This window comes from Octopus sinensis, linkage group LG15 (assembly GCF_006345805.1).
Source record: "Octopus sinensis linkage group LG15, ASM634580v1, whole genome shotgun sequence".
NCBI classification, from domain to species: Eukaryota; Metazoa; Mollusca; class Cephalopoda; order Octopoda; family Octopodidae; genus Octopus; species Octopus sinensis.
The window spans coordinates 7,145,342-7,161,198 of record NC_043011.1 but is presented as its reverse complement, the minus strand read 5'-3'; the positions used below and the strand labels follow the sequence as shown (position 1 = coordinate 7,161,198).

At 41.6% G+C, this 15,857-nt stretch overlaps 1 protein-coding gene across 1 annotated transcript in view; it reads left to right on the top strand.

Moving 5' to 3' along the window:
* LOC115219873 (cilia- and flagella-associated protein 69-like) overlaps positions 1 to 15,857 on the top strand; it is a 103,907-nt gene that overhangs the window by 12,733 nt on the left and 75,317 nt on the right. The window contains exons 3-5 of the mRNA XM_029790171.2: positions 475 to 540; positions 4,426 to 4,612; positions 6,783 to 6,881. Coding sequence (XP_029646031.1) covers positions 475 to 540; positions 4,426 to 4,612; positions 6,783 to 6,881 — 352 coding nt within the window. The remainder of the gene's footprint in view (positions 1 to 474; positions 541 to 4,425; positions 4,613 to 6,782; positions 6,882 to 15,857) is intronic.

Genomic DNA, 15,857 nt, shown 5'->3' with positions numbered 1-15,857 from the left:
TCATTAAAGGTGCATGTACAGTACATATAATTATGTACAAAAGTCAGAAAAGTGATCAGTGTATGAGTCGTGATATACATGGGTGCATGCGTATGGAGGATATCAGGTGTAGTGTTGGCGAATTTCAGGAAGCATGGAGGTTTTAAAGGAAGCAATGTCTCAGCAACTAACAACTGATGCAAGTAGTTTGTTCCATGTTTCAGCAACTCTGGGTGTGAAAAAAATGTTTCTGAAAGTCATGGGAGCTGTGCTGTTTTCTGACTTTGTAGGTGTGTCCACGAGCAGGTGTTCCCATATGGAGCTCAGAAAGGTGCTCAAGGTGGCTGTTGGCACGATGACTCATTAATTTAACACCTGTGCCCAAATTAAATATATGCAATCAGCCAGACTAGATACAAATAAATGTTCAGTAAATCAATGTTAAATTTGAAATGTAGTTCAAATGATGAATATTTTTTTCTTTTTTTTTTTTAGAGAGAACTCTACCAGCGCCATGCTCGGTCTTTACAGAAAATAGTCCGAGACTACAAAGATGGATTTGTATCCTTTCCACGGGAATCTTTTGTTTTTATTTGATTATATTTCTGGAAAGAACTTCCTTTGTTTTAATCATCATCATCATCATCGTTTAATGTCCGCTTTCCATGCTGTCATGGGTTGGCAGTTTGACTGAGGACTGGCGAGCCAGGAGGCTGTGTCAGGCTCCAATCTGATCTGGCAGAGTTTCTACATCTGGATGTCCTTCCTAACGCCAACCACTCCGAGAGTGTAGTGGGTGCTTTTTACGTGCCACCAGCACAGGAGCCAGTCAGGCGGCACTGGCAACAGCCATGCTCAAATGGTGCTTTTTATGTGCCACTGGTATGGGAGCCAGTCAGGCGGTACTGGCAACGACCAATAAAAGAGTTATACCTTTTATACAGGGTGTGTCATAACATTGGGACATATTTTAAACACCAGGAACTAAGATCGGAACAAGTAGGGGCGAATATTGAGAGTTTTGTAAATTCTACAGTGTGTCTCACTAGGAGACACTGTATAAGGTTGGGAAATATATGATCTAATAAAGTAATTTTAATTTGATAAATATTGGGGTAAAAAATAGTTAAATGGTACTACTTGAGAGCGGGTCTCGCATAGCCATTACACCCTGATATATTATATAAATTCATTTCATTCATTCGTTTATGTTTCATGGGAGGTATCAAGTTGTTGGATCAGGTAATGAAGGTCATGGAGAGGGTCATAGCCCAACTAATTAGGGAAAGAGTCAGTTTAGATGAGATGCAGTTTGGGTTCGTGCCGGGGAAAAGCACCACTGATGCTATATTCCTGGTAAGACAGCTGCGGGAGAAATACCTAACCAAAGATAAACCTCTGTACCTGGCTTTTGTTGACATGGAGAAAGCCTTTGATAGGGTCCCCCTGATCACTTATCTGGTGGTCAATGAGGAAGCTAGGGATAGATGAATGGTTAGTGAGAGCTGTGTAAGGTGAGGGTTGGCAACAAGTACAGTGAAGAATTCCGGGTAGAGGTAGGGTCCACCAAGGTTCAGTCCTCAGACCCTCCTATTTATCATAGCCCTCCAGGCAATAACGGAGAATTCAAGACAGGATGCCCCTGGGAGCTACTCTATGCTGACGACCTTGTTCTAATTGCTGAGTCACTATCAGAACTAGAAGAGAAGTTTCAAGTGTGGAAACAAGGATTAGAATCGAAGGGCCTTAGAGTCAACCTAGCTAAATCCAAATCCTAATAAGTAGGAAGGCACGCAAACCACAAATCCCTTCAGGTAGATGGCCCTGCTTGATCTGTAGAATAGGCATAGGCAGAAACTCTATAAGATGTACCCAGTGTAAGCTATGGACACATAAAAGGTGCAGCAATATCAAAGGAAGGCTAACTGGGAAGATAGTTTTTATATGTGGCAGATGCTCGGGAGCAATAAATAACACTGAAAATGTGCAGAGACCAACGTCTACCATGTTCCAGGGAGAAAAACTAGAAGTAATTGATAGCTTTCGTTACCTAGGTGACCAAGTCAGTAGTGGGGAGGGTGCACTCTAAGTCTGGCTGCTAGAATAAGAATAGCCTGGGCAAAGTTCAGAGAGCTCTTACCCCAGCTGGTGACAAAGGGCCTCTCGCTCAGAGTAAAAGGCAGACTGTATGACGTATGTGTACGAACAGCCATGCTACATGGCAGTGAAACATGGGCCGTGACTGCTGAGGACATGCGTAAGCTCACAAGGAATGAAGCCAGTATGCTCTGATGGATGTGTAATGTCAGTGTGCATACTCGACAGAGTGTAAATACCTTGAGAGAAAAGTTGGACCTAAGAAACATCAGATGTGGTGTGCAAGAGAGACAACTGTGCTGGTATGGCCATGTGGAGAGAATGGATGTGGATAGCTGTGTGAAAAAGTGCCACACCCTAGTGGTTGAGGGAACCTGTGGAAGAGGTAGACCCAGGAAGACCTGGGATGAGATGGTGAAGCATGACCGTCAAACATTTGGCCTCACTGAGGTAATGACTAGTGACCAGGACCTTTGGAAATATGCTGTGCTTGAGAAGACTCAGCAAGCTCAAGTGAGACCATAACCTTGTGGCCTATGCCCTCATATGCGTACCTTTCCTTTATTGGACACTAAGCTCTACTTACGAAGACCTGTTGAAGCAAGTGAAATCGAAATCAAAATCAAATTCGATGACCAGCATCCATGCTAGTAGAGCACTAAGAGTACCATACGAGGCGTGATTGTTGCCAGAGCAAAAATCTGGCCTCCATGCCGGTGGCACGTAAAAAGCACCATTCGAGTGTGATCGTTACCTGCATTGCCTTCCTGGCACTTGTGTTGGTGGCACATAAAAGACACCACTTGAGCGTGGCCATTGCCAGTACCGCCTGACTGGCCTTCATGCCGGTGGCATGTAAAAGCACCCACTACACTCTCTGAGTGGTTGGCGTTAGGAAGAGCATCCAGCTGTAGAAACTCTGTCAGATCAAGATTGGAGCCTGGTGCAGCCATCTGGGGCGTCAGACCTCAGTAAAATCATCCAACCCATGCCAGCATAGAAAATGGACGTTAAACGATGATGATGATGATGTCCCCACTTTGTGTTGTAGGTCCTTGTTCGTACCCTCTGTGTTGGGCTCACAGTGGCCAATAAAATGAAAGAGAATGTGTGTGTGTGTGTATGCACACAATAAGGTACTGGTGTTTCTAGGTGTAGCTAAGACTTTTACTTCATAACCCCATGGTTTTAGGTTTAGTCCCATTATGTGTCACTTGGGGAATATGTCTTCTACAGCCCCGGGTTGACTAAGCTTTGTCGGTGGATTTGGTAGATAAAAACTCAAAGCAAAAATATTGTCTGATATTATTTGGGAAAAAAACCCATTATATCGTATGAGTCTGATATTCAGAATTCCTTAATTGTTCAACTTTGTCGTTTAAAGAAATCAGAAATGTAAATAGGAATCTCTCCTGAAACATTTAAGGATAAACCCCTAACGGTGATGCTGGACCAGCTGATCATTCAAGGATACACTCCAGGGATGATCAGCTGCTGCAAACTTGATTGTAGACCAACCTCCAGTCATAAAAGGATAACAAAACTGGCTGCAACCCTATAGCTGAAACCATTAAAAGAATAAATGATGAGTAATTATTTCTAGATTGTTAAACATACAAGCCTCAATATTCTACCTGGGTATTACATTGTCCTATTATATAATGGGGATACCCTGTTTTCCACATTTCAAAACTAGATACCAATCAGCTGTGTGGGATAGCTATTTAGTAATTTGGATAATTTCATATTCTGGAACCAAGTCAAATGTCAATCATTTGGCCATTCCACCTGGGTGTTACACACTTGTCATTTTCAGTTACTGTATTTCATGGCATATAAGATACATATTTTTCTCTAAGAAAATGTCTGAATAGAAAAAAAAATTACCTCTGGATTCTGTATGAGAGGATGGGTCTAGATTCCATGCTTTGATGCATCAAAAACATTTCCCTAAATATGTGCTGCTGAAATTGGAGGCACGGGAGTGGCTGTGTGGTAAGAAGCTTGCTTCCCAACCACATGGTTTCGGGTTCAGTCCCACTACGTGACACCTTGGGCAAGTGTCTTTTACTATGGCATCAAGCCGACCAAAGCCTTGTGAGTGGATTTGGTGGATGGAAACTGAAAGAAACCTGTCGTATATATATGTATATATATATATATATATATATATATATATGTATGTATGTATTTGTGTATCTGTGTTTGTCTCCCCACCATTGCTTGACAACCGATGTTGGTGTGTTTATGTCCCTGTAACTTAGCGATTTGGCAAAAGAGACTGATAGAACAAGGCATTGGTAAACTGAGTTCCACTGCACATTGATATGAAACCTTAAACCATTTTAGCTCCTCAAAGATTTACTTGAAGTTGTCAATATATTGAATATATGCTGTGATCGATTCGAAGAAAATGACGTTTATAAAAAACCACTGCAGCAAATTTTGAGTGTGTGCGGTTTGCCGTTCTTGAAGGAGAAAACATCAGACGAAATAACACACAAAGATCTAGCTATGATGGCGTTTTGTCAAATCGGTAAGAGAACATCATCTTATACCCTGTGTTTGTGTTTGGTTCTTTCTTTTACAATCTTGGTGCCATTGGTAAATTGATGTGGTTGGCATCTTTCATTTGCATTGTCTTCCTTGTTTTTTTAGATGAAAAATATGAAAACATTTTCCAAATTTTGTGTTAGAAGCAGCTCAATAATGTAAGCCTTATCAAAATGATATATTTAATGTGTGTTGTTAAACACTTGTATCTGCAGTATTTTGTCTCAGTGAGGCTCCTTTAAAAACATATTGTGTTAAAACGCACAGGATACTTCAAGTTAGGCAAAAAAAAAAAAGACTGCTCTGGAAGTGAACAAGAACAACATATATTGATATTTCATGGTATTTCCTGCTCATCAGTGCCATAGTCTTATTTCATTTCTGAAATGAATTTGAATTGTCAACCAGAAGCATAAAAATCTATCTGCTGATGTGAAAAAGTGCTGCACAATTAGAACAAAATTCAAAGTTTGTGTTAAAATAGCTTGATACTGTAAACATGCCCAGTATCACATACTTAATGTTGGTGTGTGGTTAAACGCATCTAGCTGCACTTAGACAACACCAATGAGAAGCAAAACTGCAAAATATTGATGTATGTCTTCTTGTTCGTTTCTGGTGTGATTTTTGTTTCACCTAGCTTTGAATTATTCTGTGGCTTTTAGAGGAAATAAGACCGCTACAAGCATTTAGCAACACACGATGGCCAATCAGGTGGTACTGGCAACGACCATGCTCAAAAGGTGTTTTTTATGTGCCACCTGCACAGGAGCCAGTCCGGTGGCACTGGCAATGACATGGAACACTTTTCATAGCCACTAGTGTTTCCAAACCCTGGGTAGTAGCATGTATCAGGGTCCCAGTTATGGGTGAATTAACATGCAAATAGAGATTGGCTGTGAATGTTGGAATAAACAGCTCCAGACCAAATTACAGATGGCCCCTTGGCAAGGCCTAGCATTTGGTAACCACACAAGCCAGAGTTATACTTGGTTATACCAGTGTACCAGGTTATACTTGGATTAAAGCCTTGTGAGTAGATTTGGTAGAGGGAAACTGGAAGAAGCCCGTTGTATATGTGTGTGTCTGTGTTTGTCTCCCCACCATCGCTTGACAACCAGTGTTGGTGTGTTTATGTCCCTGTAACTTAGATGTTTGGCAAAACAAACTGATAGAATAAGTATCAGCTTAGCAGTACTTAGGTTGATTTGTTAGACTAAAAATTCTTCAAGGTGGTGCCCCAGCATGGCCGCAGTCTAATGACTCAAACGAGTAAGAGACAAAACATAAAAGATTTACTCAATGAGTTCATCTGCTGAAAGAATTCACAATCATGATGCATTTTATGATTTCACCTCTGGCTTGTGTGGTTACCAAATGCTAGGCCTTGAAAAGGGGCCACCTGTAATTTGGTCTGGATCTGTTTATTCCTACATTCACAGCCAATCTCTATTTGCATGTTAATTCACCCATAACTGGGACCCTGATACATGCTACTACCCAGGGTTTGGAAACACTAGTGCCTATGGAAAGTGTTCCATGTCGTTGCCAGTGACACCGGACTGGCTCCCGTGCAGGTGGCACGTAAAAAACACCTTTTGAGCATGGTTGTTGCCAGTACCACCTGATTGGCCATCATGCCGGTGGCACTTAAAAGCACCCAACTACACTCTCAGAGTGGTTGGTGTTAGGAAGGGCATCCAGCTGTAGAAACTCTGCAAGATCAGATTGGAGCCTGGTGCAGCCATCTGGTTCACCAGTCCTCAGTCAAAATCGTCCAACCCATGCCAGCATGGAAAGCGGACATTAAACGAGGATGATGATGATGACTCCTTAATTCACTGGAGCCCCTGAACCAGAGCCTGGATGCAGTTTATAGTCATACCCAGGTGTCTATATCTGCTCATTAGTATGTAGGTACCTAAAGTGATTAGCCGAAGTATGATACATGTACCAGGTTATACTTTCTCTTGAGTGATGGCTCTGGTGGGATTTGTGGATGATAAAGTGTTGTTTGAAACCGGTTTGGTTTGATCAGGAAGTATCTAGGTTTACAGTAAAAAGAAAACAAAAACAAATGGAACACAAACTACAATAAAACAAAAAAGGAAGCTGAAGACCTCAACCCCTATTTTGCTTTCTTTGTGTTGTAGGTTATCTGATGAGGGTGCCATGTTTGGAAGCCCGCAAACAGATCTGCATCAATTTACTGAACCTCTACACTGATGACAACCCAAATTCTAATTTAGTCAGTAAGTAGCACATTTCTTCCTCTTTTCAAGCCCCCCCCCCATTTACTACCGCAAAAACAAAGGAAGAATTATGTACGTGTGTTTGTGTGTGTGTGTCGGGTGCGGTGAATATATTGTCATCTAAATTATGCAAAATTGAAAATAACTCTGACATTTCATTTTAACAGATATATTTTCCAAAATTACATTAAAATACCTTGAAATGCTGAAGAGTAAATTTATTCAATAAAATCTCCATTGCTTTCAACCATGGCCTTCCAGATGACTTTGGAATCTCTTGCAAATCTTCAGGACAGTCTCCTTGTTTATGTTGGTGAATGATGCAGTATGAATGATCCTTGCCTTCAGAAGTTCATCTTTGGTGTTACAAAGTTTTGTTGGGTTCTCGCTCAACTGCACCCCACACATAATAATCAAGGGGGTTGCAGTGTTGGGAGTTAGGTGGCCAGATATTAGGGGTGATGTGGGCGTAGAAATTGTCTGACAGCCATGACTGGATTCTCCTGCTTGTGTGGCATGGTGCAGAGTCCTGTTGCCAGACACAGGGTCTTCCACATGCCGTATATATATATATATAAAATATTACGAACGCTATTTTTGAGAATGGTGAAGGAGCCACAGAAAATGCTGTCTACACTCGAGTGAAGCAAGGTCAGAAAAGACAGTAGTTTCCTCATCGCTGACCAGCGATGGGACAGGGGAGGAGAAGTAAGAGAAAGGGAAGGGAAGAGAAAAAAAAGGGAATGTTGTAGAGAAAACCAGAAAGAATGAAGAATGAGAGAGAGGGAGAGACAGTAAGGTAGAAGAAAAGGAAACCAGAAAGAAGGAAGGCTGAGAAAGGGAGGGGGACAGAAAGGTTAAGAGTGCGCATCATTATTAATATTAAGAACAAACTTACTTAGAAATGGATTTTCTGTGGCTCCTTCGCCATTCTCAAAAATAGCATTCGTAATATTTTATCTTGTTCGGCTTAACAGCCCTTCTTGTCTGTGTTACTGTTATTCTCCTTGTCCTGTCTTTTACTGCTTATATTTTGTACTGTCGTTACTGTCCTGGTTTTGTTACCATTTTTACCCCTCTGCAAAAAAATCTCAAATTTTGTTTAATTTGCTTTTCGTGGGAAGGAAAGTTTCTATCGAAGATGCGTATCGCCTTCACCTTTGAAACGCAGAGTAGATGAAACCATGGCGACTGAAGAAGGGGAATTTTCCTTGTGTTATTTGTCCTGTACTCTATTTTTTCGTTGTTTAAGAAAAATGTCCAGTTCCTTGGGTTTGTGTTTATGTTTTCGTTTCTCATTGTGTTCGACGTTTTTTTTGTGTCCTGTACCCATATATGCATGTATATATACATGTAGAGGTAGGTACATACATACATGTATGTATATATGCGTATGTTTTATTTATTAATTTATTATTACACGATAGAACACAATCATCCATTTCTAAGTTTGTTCTATATATATATGTTAATGTATATCTGCCTTTGTATATACATGTTAAATGTGTGTCTGTGTGTATATGTTAATGTATGTGTGCGAGTATACATGTTAATGTGGGTGTGTGTTAATGCATATGTATATATATTAATACTAGCAGTATCACCCGGCGTTGCTCGGGTTTGTAAGGGAAATAACTATATAAGCATTTTTAGAGAGTTACTTCCCTTATATAACCCGAACAAAAATCATTAAAAATGCAGAAAAGTGATGGTAAATTTTTTTTTAAATCATAGACTCATCGTAGACGTGCACTAATACCCAGAAGGGCTCGATATGAACGACGACTATAAGATACCCGGTTTTGGTTAAACTGCACCGCAAAATGTGGGAGTAGTTAGGAATCTAAATTGGAGGAGACAGAGTCTCACACACACAACTTGAATTTTATATATTAAAATGAGAATATATATATGTGTGTGTATGTATATTCCTGCCTCTGGTACTGTAACCTCCTGCTGATGTTACAAACAGTTACCACTCTTATTGATGTTGTTGTGTCTCAGTGGAAGTTTAATGATGCAATTTGAGATGAATTCCTGCTCCTTGGCTGAGGTAGTCCCAAAGATCCAGTGTATATTAGGAGTAGCAGGATGTGCTGTGCCATAGAAGAATTGTGCGACATCATGTGGAATGGCACTGTATGCCATACCAGTGGCAGTGATTTCATTAAATTTTTTTTTATGTTTAGATCTTGTCAACTAAGTTAAACCAGTTAAGATGGACCGGAACCCAGAACAGAATTATGTGAATGTTAGACTTTTAGTCGTTTTTGTTTGTTTCTTTTTTTTTATGTTGATAGGTAGACATTCTTCCTTATTACAAACTGGTCTGGGGGTGGACAGCCGCTCAGTTGCATTCAATGCCATTAGACTCCCCCCCTCCACTCTTTGAGATGGCGCTGTGTGGGTGGGAGGTTATTCCAAGGTCTGCAGCAAATTAACAAAAACGGTCTTTTATCTTTTACTTGTTTCAGTCATTAGACTGTGGCCATGCTGCAGCTCCACCTTGTGGAATTTTTTGTTAAAAGAATCAATCCCAATATTTCTTTTACTTATTCCATTGGTCTCTTTTACTGTAAACACCAAAACTGGTTATCAAGCAATGGTAGAGAACAAACACGGATGGATACACACACACACACACGATGGGCTTCTTTCAGTTTCCATCTACCAAATACATTCAGAAGGCTTTAGTTGACCCAGGGCTATAGTAGAAGACCTTTGCCCAGGGTGCCACACAGAGGGACTGAACCCAGGACCATGTGGTTGGGAAGCAAACTAACTTACCACACAGCCACACCTGGGCCTATTATAATTAATTAATGCAATTAACTTCAAAAATACAAGCTGTTACTTTTTTTTCTGACATTACTCATTGAACTGAGCGATTCTGGTGGCAGGGAATTATTTAAACATTCAAAACAACAAATCCGGAAAATTCCTGTTTAACAACCAGAAGTTTTCTCCTCCCCCCCTTCAGTTCAAGGCTTTTAACCCAATTTATTAGAAGCTGTTATGCATGTGGCTGAGTTTGCTTTATGGCACATCGTTAGTGAAGAGATAATGGTTTTAGGATTTCACTAAATTCATTTATAAAACATGGAATAAAATTGTTAAAAATTCTGAAACGTAGGCGCAGGAGTGGCTGTGTGGTAAGTAGCTTGCCACATGGTTCCAGGTTCAGTCCCACTGCATGGCATCTTGGGCAAGTGTTTTCTGCTATAGCCCCGGGCCAACCAATGCCTTGTGAGTGGATTTGGTAGACGGAAACTGAAAGAAGCCTGTCGTATATATATGTATGTGTCTTTGTTTGTGTGTCTGTGTTTGTCCCCCTAGCATTGCTTGACAACCGATGCTGGTGTGTTTATGTCCCCATTACTTAGTGGTTCGGCAAAAGAGACCGATAGAATAAGTACTGGGCTTACAAAAAGAATAAGTCCCGGGGTCAAGTCGCTTGATTAAAGGCGGTGCTCCAGCATGGCCGCAGTCAAATGACTGAAATAAGTAAAAGAGTAAAAGAGAGTAAGAGTAGTCAATAGCTACGAAGACCGTCCAGCCATAGAAACCATGCCGAAGTGGACACTGCGGCTTAGTGTAGTCCTCTAGCTTGCTAGCTCTTGTCATACCTATTTCTTTTAGTACCCACAAGGGGCTAGACATAGAGGGGACAAACAAGGACAGACATAGGTATTAAGTTGATTACATCGACCCCAGTGCGTAACTGGTACTTAATTTATCGACCCAGAAAGGATGAAAGGCAAAGTCGACCTCGGCGGAATTTGAACTCAGAACGTAACGGCAGACGATATACCTGTTTCTTTACTACCCACAAGGGGCTAAACATAGAGGGGACAACAAGGAGACGAACAAGGACAGACAAACAGATTAAGTCGATTACATCGACCCCAGTGCGAAACTAGTACTTTATTTAATCGACCCCGAAAGGATGAAAGGCAAAGTCAGCCTTGGTGGAATTTGAACTCAGAACATAACGGCAGACGAAATACTGCTAAGCATTTCGCCCGGCGTGCTAACGATTCTGCCAGCTCACCGCCTTTTGTCATACCGTCAAACCCATACCAGCGTGGAAGACGGACATCGAATAATGATGATGATTACACACACACACACACACACACGATGGGCTTCTTTCAGTTTCCATCTACCAAATACATTCAGAAGGCTTTAGTTGACCCAGGGCTATAGTAGAAGACCTTTGCCCAGGGTGCCACACAGAGGGACTGAACCCAGGACCATGTGGTTGGGAAGCAAACTAACTTACCACACAGCCACACCTGGGCCTATTATAATTAATTAATGCAATTAACTTCAAAAAATACAAGCTGTTACTTTTTTTTCTGACATTACTCATTGAACTGAGCGATTCTGGTGGCAGGGAATTATTTAAACATTCAAAACAACAAATCCGGAAAATTCCTGTTTAACAACCAGAAGTTTTCTCCTCCCCCCCTTCAGTTCAAGGCTTTTAACCCAATTTATTAGAAGCTGTTATGCATGTGGCTGAGTTTGCTTTATGGCACATCGTTAGTGAAGAGATAATGGTTTTAGGATTTCACTAAATTCATTTATAAAACATGGAATAAAATTGTTAAAAATTCTGAAACGTAGGCGCAGGAGTGGCTGTGTGGTAAGTAGCTTGCCACATGGTTCCAGGTTCAGTCCCACTGCATGGCATCTTGGGCAAGTGTTTTCTGCTATAGCCCCGGGCCAACCAATGCCTTGTGAGTGGATTTGGTAGACGGAAACTGAAAGAAGCCTGTCGTATATATATGTATGTGTCTTTGTTTGTGTGTCTGTGTTTGTCCCCCTAGCATTGCTTGACAACCGATGCTGGTGTGTTTATGTCCCCATTACTTAGTGGTTCGGCAAAAGAGACCGATAGAATAAGTACTGGGCTTACAAAAAGAATAAGTCCCGGGGTCAAGTCGCTTGATTAAAGGCGGTGCTCCAGCATGGCCGCAGTCAAATGACTGAAATAAGTAAAAGAGTAAAAGAGAGTAAGAGTAGTCAATAGCTACGAAGACCGTCCAGCCATAGAAACCATGCCGAAGTGGACACTGCGGCTTAGTGTAGTCCTCTAGCTTGCTAGCTCTTGTCATACCTATTTCTTTTAGTACCCACAAGGGGCTAGACATAGAGGGGACAAACAAGGACAGACATAGGTATTAAGTTGATTACATCGACCCCAGTGCGTAACTGGTACTTAATTTATCGACCCAGAAAGGATGAAAGGCAAAGTCGACCTCGGCGGAATTTGAACTCAGAACGTAACGGCAGACGATATACCTGTTTCTTTACTACCCACAAGGGGCTAAACATAGAGGGGACAAACAAGGACAGACAAACAGATTAAGTCGATTACATTGACCCCAGTGCGTAACTGGTACTTAATATATCGACCCCGAAAGGATGAAAGGCAAAGTCAGCCTTGGTGGAATTTGAACTCAGAACGTAAGGATAGACGAAATACCTATTTCTTTTATTACCCACAAGGGGATAGACATAGAGGGGACAAACAAGGACAGACATAGGTATTAAGTCGATTACATCGACCCCAGTGCGAAACTAGTACTTTATTTAATCGACCCCGAAAGGATGAAAAGCAAAGTCAGCCTCGGCGGAATTTGAACTCAGAACATAACGGCAGACGAAATACTGCTAAGCATTTCGCCCGGCGTGCTAACGATTCTGCCAGCTCACCGCCTTTTGTCATACCGTCAAACCCATACCAGCGTGGAAGACGGACATCGAATAATGATGATGATTACACACACACACACACACACACACACAAACACACATGTATTTATTATTTGTAAATTAATCAAATCATAATCCAATGGAAAATGTAATTGTGGCCGTTACCTGTGCTGGTGGCACACGATAAGCACCATTCATTCATGCATGGGTCGCTGCCAGAGCCACTCGACTGGCTCCCTGTGCTGGTGACATGTAAAAAGCACCATCCGAACGTGGTCGATGCCAGCCTCTTGCGCCTCAACTGGCTCCTGTGCCAGTGGCATGTAAAATGCACCCACTACACTCTCAGAGTGGTTGGTGTTAGGAAGGGCATCCAGCTGTAGAAACATTACCAGATTGGAGCCTGGTGCGACCTCCTGGCTTGCCAGTCTCCAGTCAAACCGTCCAACCCATGCCAGCATGGAAAACGGATGTTAAATGATGATGATGAATGTTGTTGACAGGGACTTCGAAGTTTCAACCAGCTAAGTCATTGTCATATGATAAATTTGTACTCTACAAAATTATAGAGATCAGATTAATGTAAATTTGGTTTTGTTATAACTAAACATAGAAACAAACAATATATATATCTTAATAATACTAAAATTCTAGGGATGTTTGTGTGTACCTGAAATATCTCAGAAATAATATATTTTATCTCAATTGTTTTTGTATATTTATTTTCATACTTATCTTATGCAGTACAGTACAAATTTTTGTGACATTTGGACTTCTATTTAATGAAAATGAGTAAACACAATTTTTGTTTGTTATTTCTTGGTGTAAAAAAGAATATGGCTTCCATGATCTCAACACACAATGAATGTCATGGCATTTCAGTCAACACAAACACGTCTGCTATTTGTGACATTTACACACACATAGTTTTTGCACTCTCTAAGGAAAAAAATGTCAACTTTTTGATGTACACAATATTTTAATTATTAAGGCAATATTTTTAATTGAATGTGATTTCAAAAATGTAAGTTGTTTGTACAGTAAGTACTTATATTTTAGCTTTCTTTAAACAGACATTTGTTTTTTTAAAAATATTTTTCAGGTTATTAACTTCCATAAAATTATTTTATTTATTTACTTTTGTTTTAATGTGAGAGGAGAAAGTGAAAGATGTATGTACGTGTATATGAAATGGATGTGTGGTGTGTGTGAGAGAGAGAGAGAGAAAGAGTGAGTGAATGAAGGGGTGTGTTGTCATGTATACGTACATACATCAATACATATGCATACATCTTTCTTGTATGTGCATGTGTGTGAGGGAGGAGAGTGATTGAGTGAATATGTGTGTTCTCATGTATGTGTAAGTGGCACTCTCTCTCTCTCTCTCTCACATGTCCATTTCATATACATACTCTTTTACTCTTTTACTCGTTTCAGTCATTTGACTGCGGCCATGCTGGAGCACGTTCATCTTTCACTTTCTCCTTTTTTTCACTTTAAAATAAAAGTAGATAAAAAATTTTTATGTACACAAATGAACAAAACCAGCTGATCCAGACGACAGTTCTGAGAGTCAAAGCGAAAGACCACCCCAAGGGAATAGCCTTATAAACATTTTTTTGAGTGCATTCAACGTATTTCATGGCGTGCAAGAAATAGCAGCCAAATCTTTCCTTTTCTGGGGAAAGGAGCCATTTGCACGTGATTTCGATGTCACATTCATTGAAAGTATGCGAAATAACCTGGAAAAGAAAAAAAAAAGGACCCATGAAACAAAACTCTGTTGCTGGGAAACTCTGACTTTCCAGGTGACCCAAAAGGTCACGAGTAGTCTAGTATATAATTAATATTTAGCAGAAGTAACAGTGACTCAAGGTCAGAGAGTTTTGTGACTCTGTTAATTCTGTTAAATATTAATAAAAATATACATAGACTCATATTTTGAGTTCTGTTTTCCCATTTACATCATCATACCTATATATATATATATCATGTGACCGACCAGACCATCAGATGTTGTTACACACCGCTGGTCACAATGCGTTCGCATTGTTTTAGCCTTCGAATGACGCCACCCTGCTGGCTAAGCGAGCAGGCCAACAGAAGAAAGAGTGAGAGAAAGTTGTGGTGAAAAAGTACAGCAGGGATCACCACCCCCTGCCGGAGCCACGTGGGGCTTTTAGGTGTTTTCGCTCAATAAACACTCACAACGCCCGATCTGGGAATCGAAGCCGCGATCCTGCGACTGCGAATCCGCGATCCTGCGACCGCGAATCCGCTGCCCTAACCACTAGGCCATTGCGCCTCCACATATATATATATATATATATCATCATCATCATCATCATCGTTTAACGTCCGTTCTCCATGCTAGCATGGGTTGGACGGTTCGACCGGGGTTCTGGGGAGCCAGAAGGCTGCACCAGGCTCCAGTCTAATCTGGCAATGTTTCTACAGCTGGATGCCCTTCCTAACGCCAACCACTCCGTGAGTGTAGTGGGTGCTTTTTACGTGCCACCTGCACAAGTGCCAGGCGAGGCTGGCAACGGCCACGGTCAGATTGGTGTATTTTATGTGCCACCGGCACGGAAGCCAGTCGAGGCGGTGCTGGCATCGGCCACGAGTCAGATAGTGCTTTTTACGTACCACCAGACCAGGGATCCTGGCTGGTTCAATTCGATTTCGATTTCCCCAACATGTCTTCACATGTAAAGGGGGTTGGCATGGGTGCCTGTCGTACGGTCGCATTGCAGTATTTTACGTGCCACGGCCACGAGTCGGATAGTGCTTTTTACGTACCACCAGACCAGGGATCCTGGCTGGTTCAATTCGATTTCGATTTCGCTTGCCCCAACATGTCTTCACAAGCAAAGGGGGTTGGCATGGGTGCCTGTCGTACGGTCGCATTGGAGTATTTTACGTGCCACGGCCACGAGTCGGATAGTGCTTTTTACGTACCACCAGGCCAGGGATCCTGGCTGGTTCAATTCGGTTTCGATTTCAATTTCGCTTGCCCCAACATGTCTTCGCAAGCATGGGGGGTTGGCATGGGTGTCTGTCGTCGGATGAGGTTCTATATCGACTTCGCTTGCCTCAACAGGTCTTTGTGTCCAAGGGAGGAAAGGCATTCATAAGTGGGCTGGGCTCACTTGTCCTGCTGGTCTTCTCATGTACAGAATATTTCCAAAGGTCTCGGTCGCTGGTCATTTCCTCAGTGAGGCCTAAAGTTCGAAGGTCATGCTTCACCACCTCGTC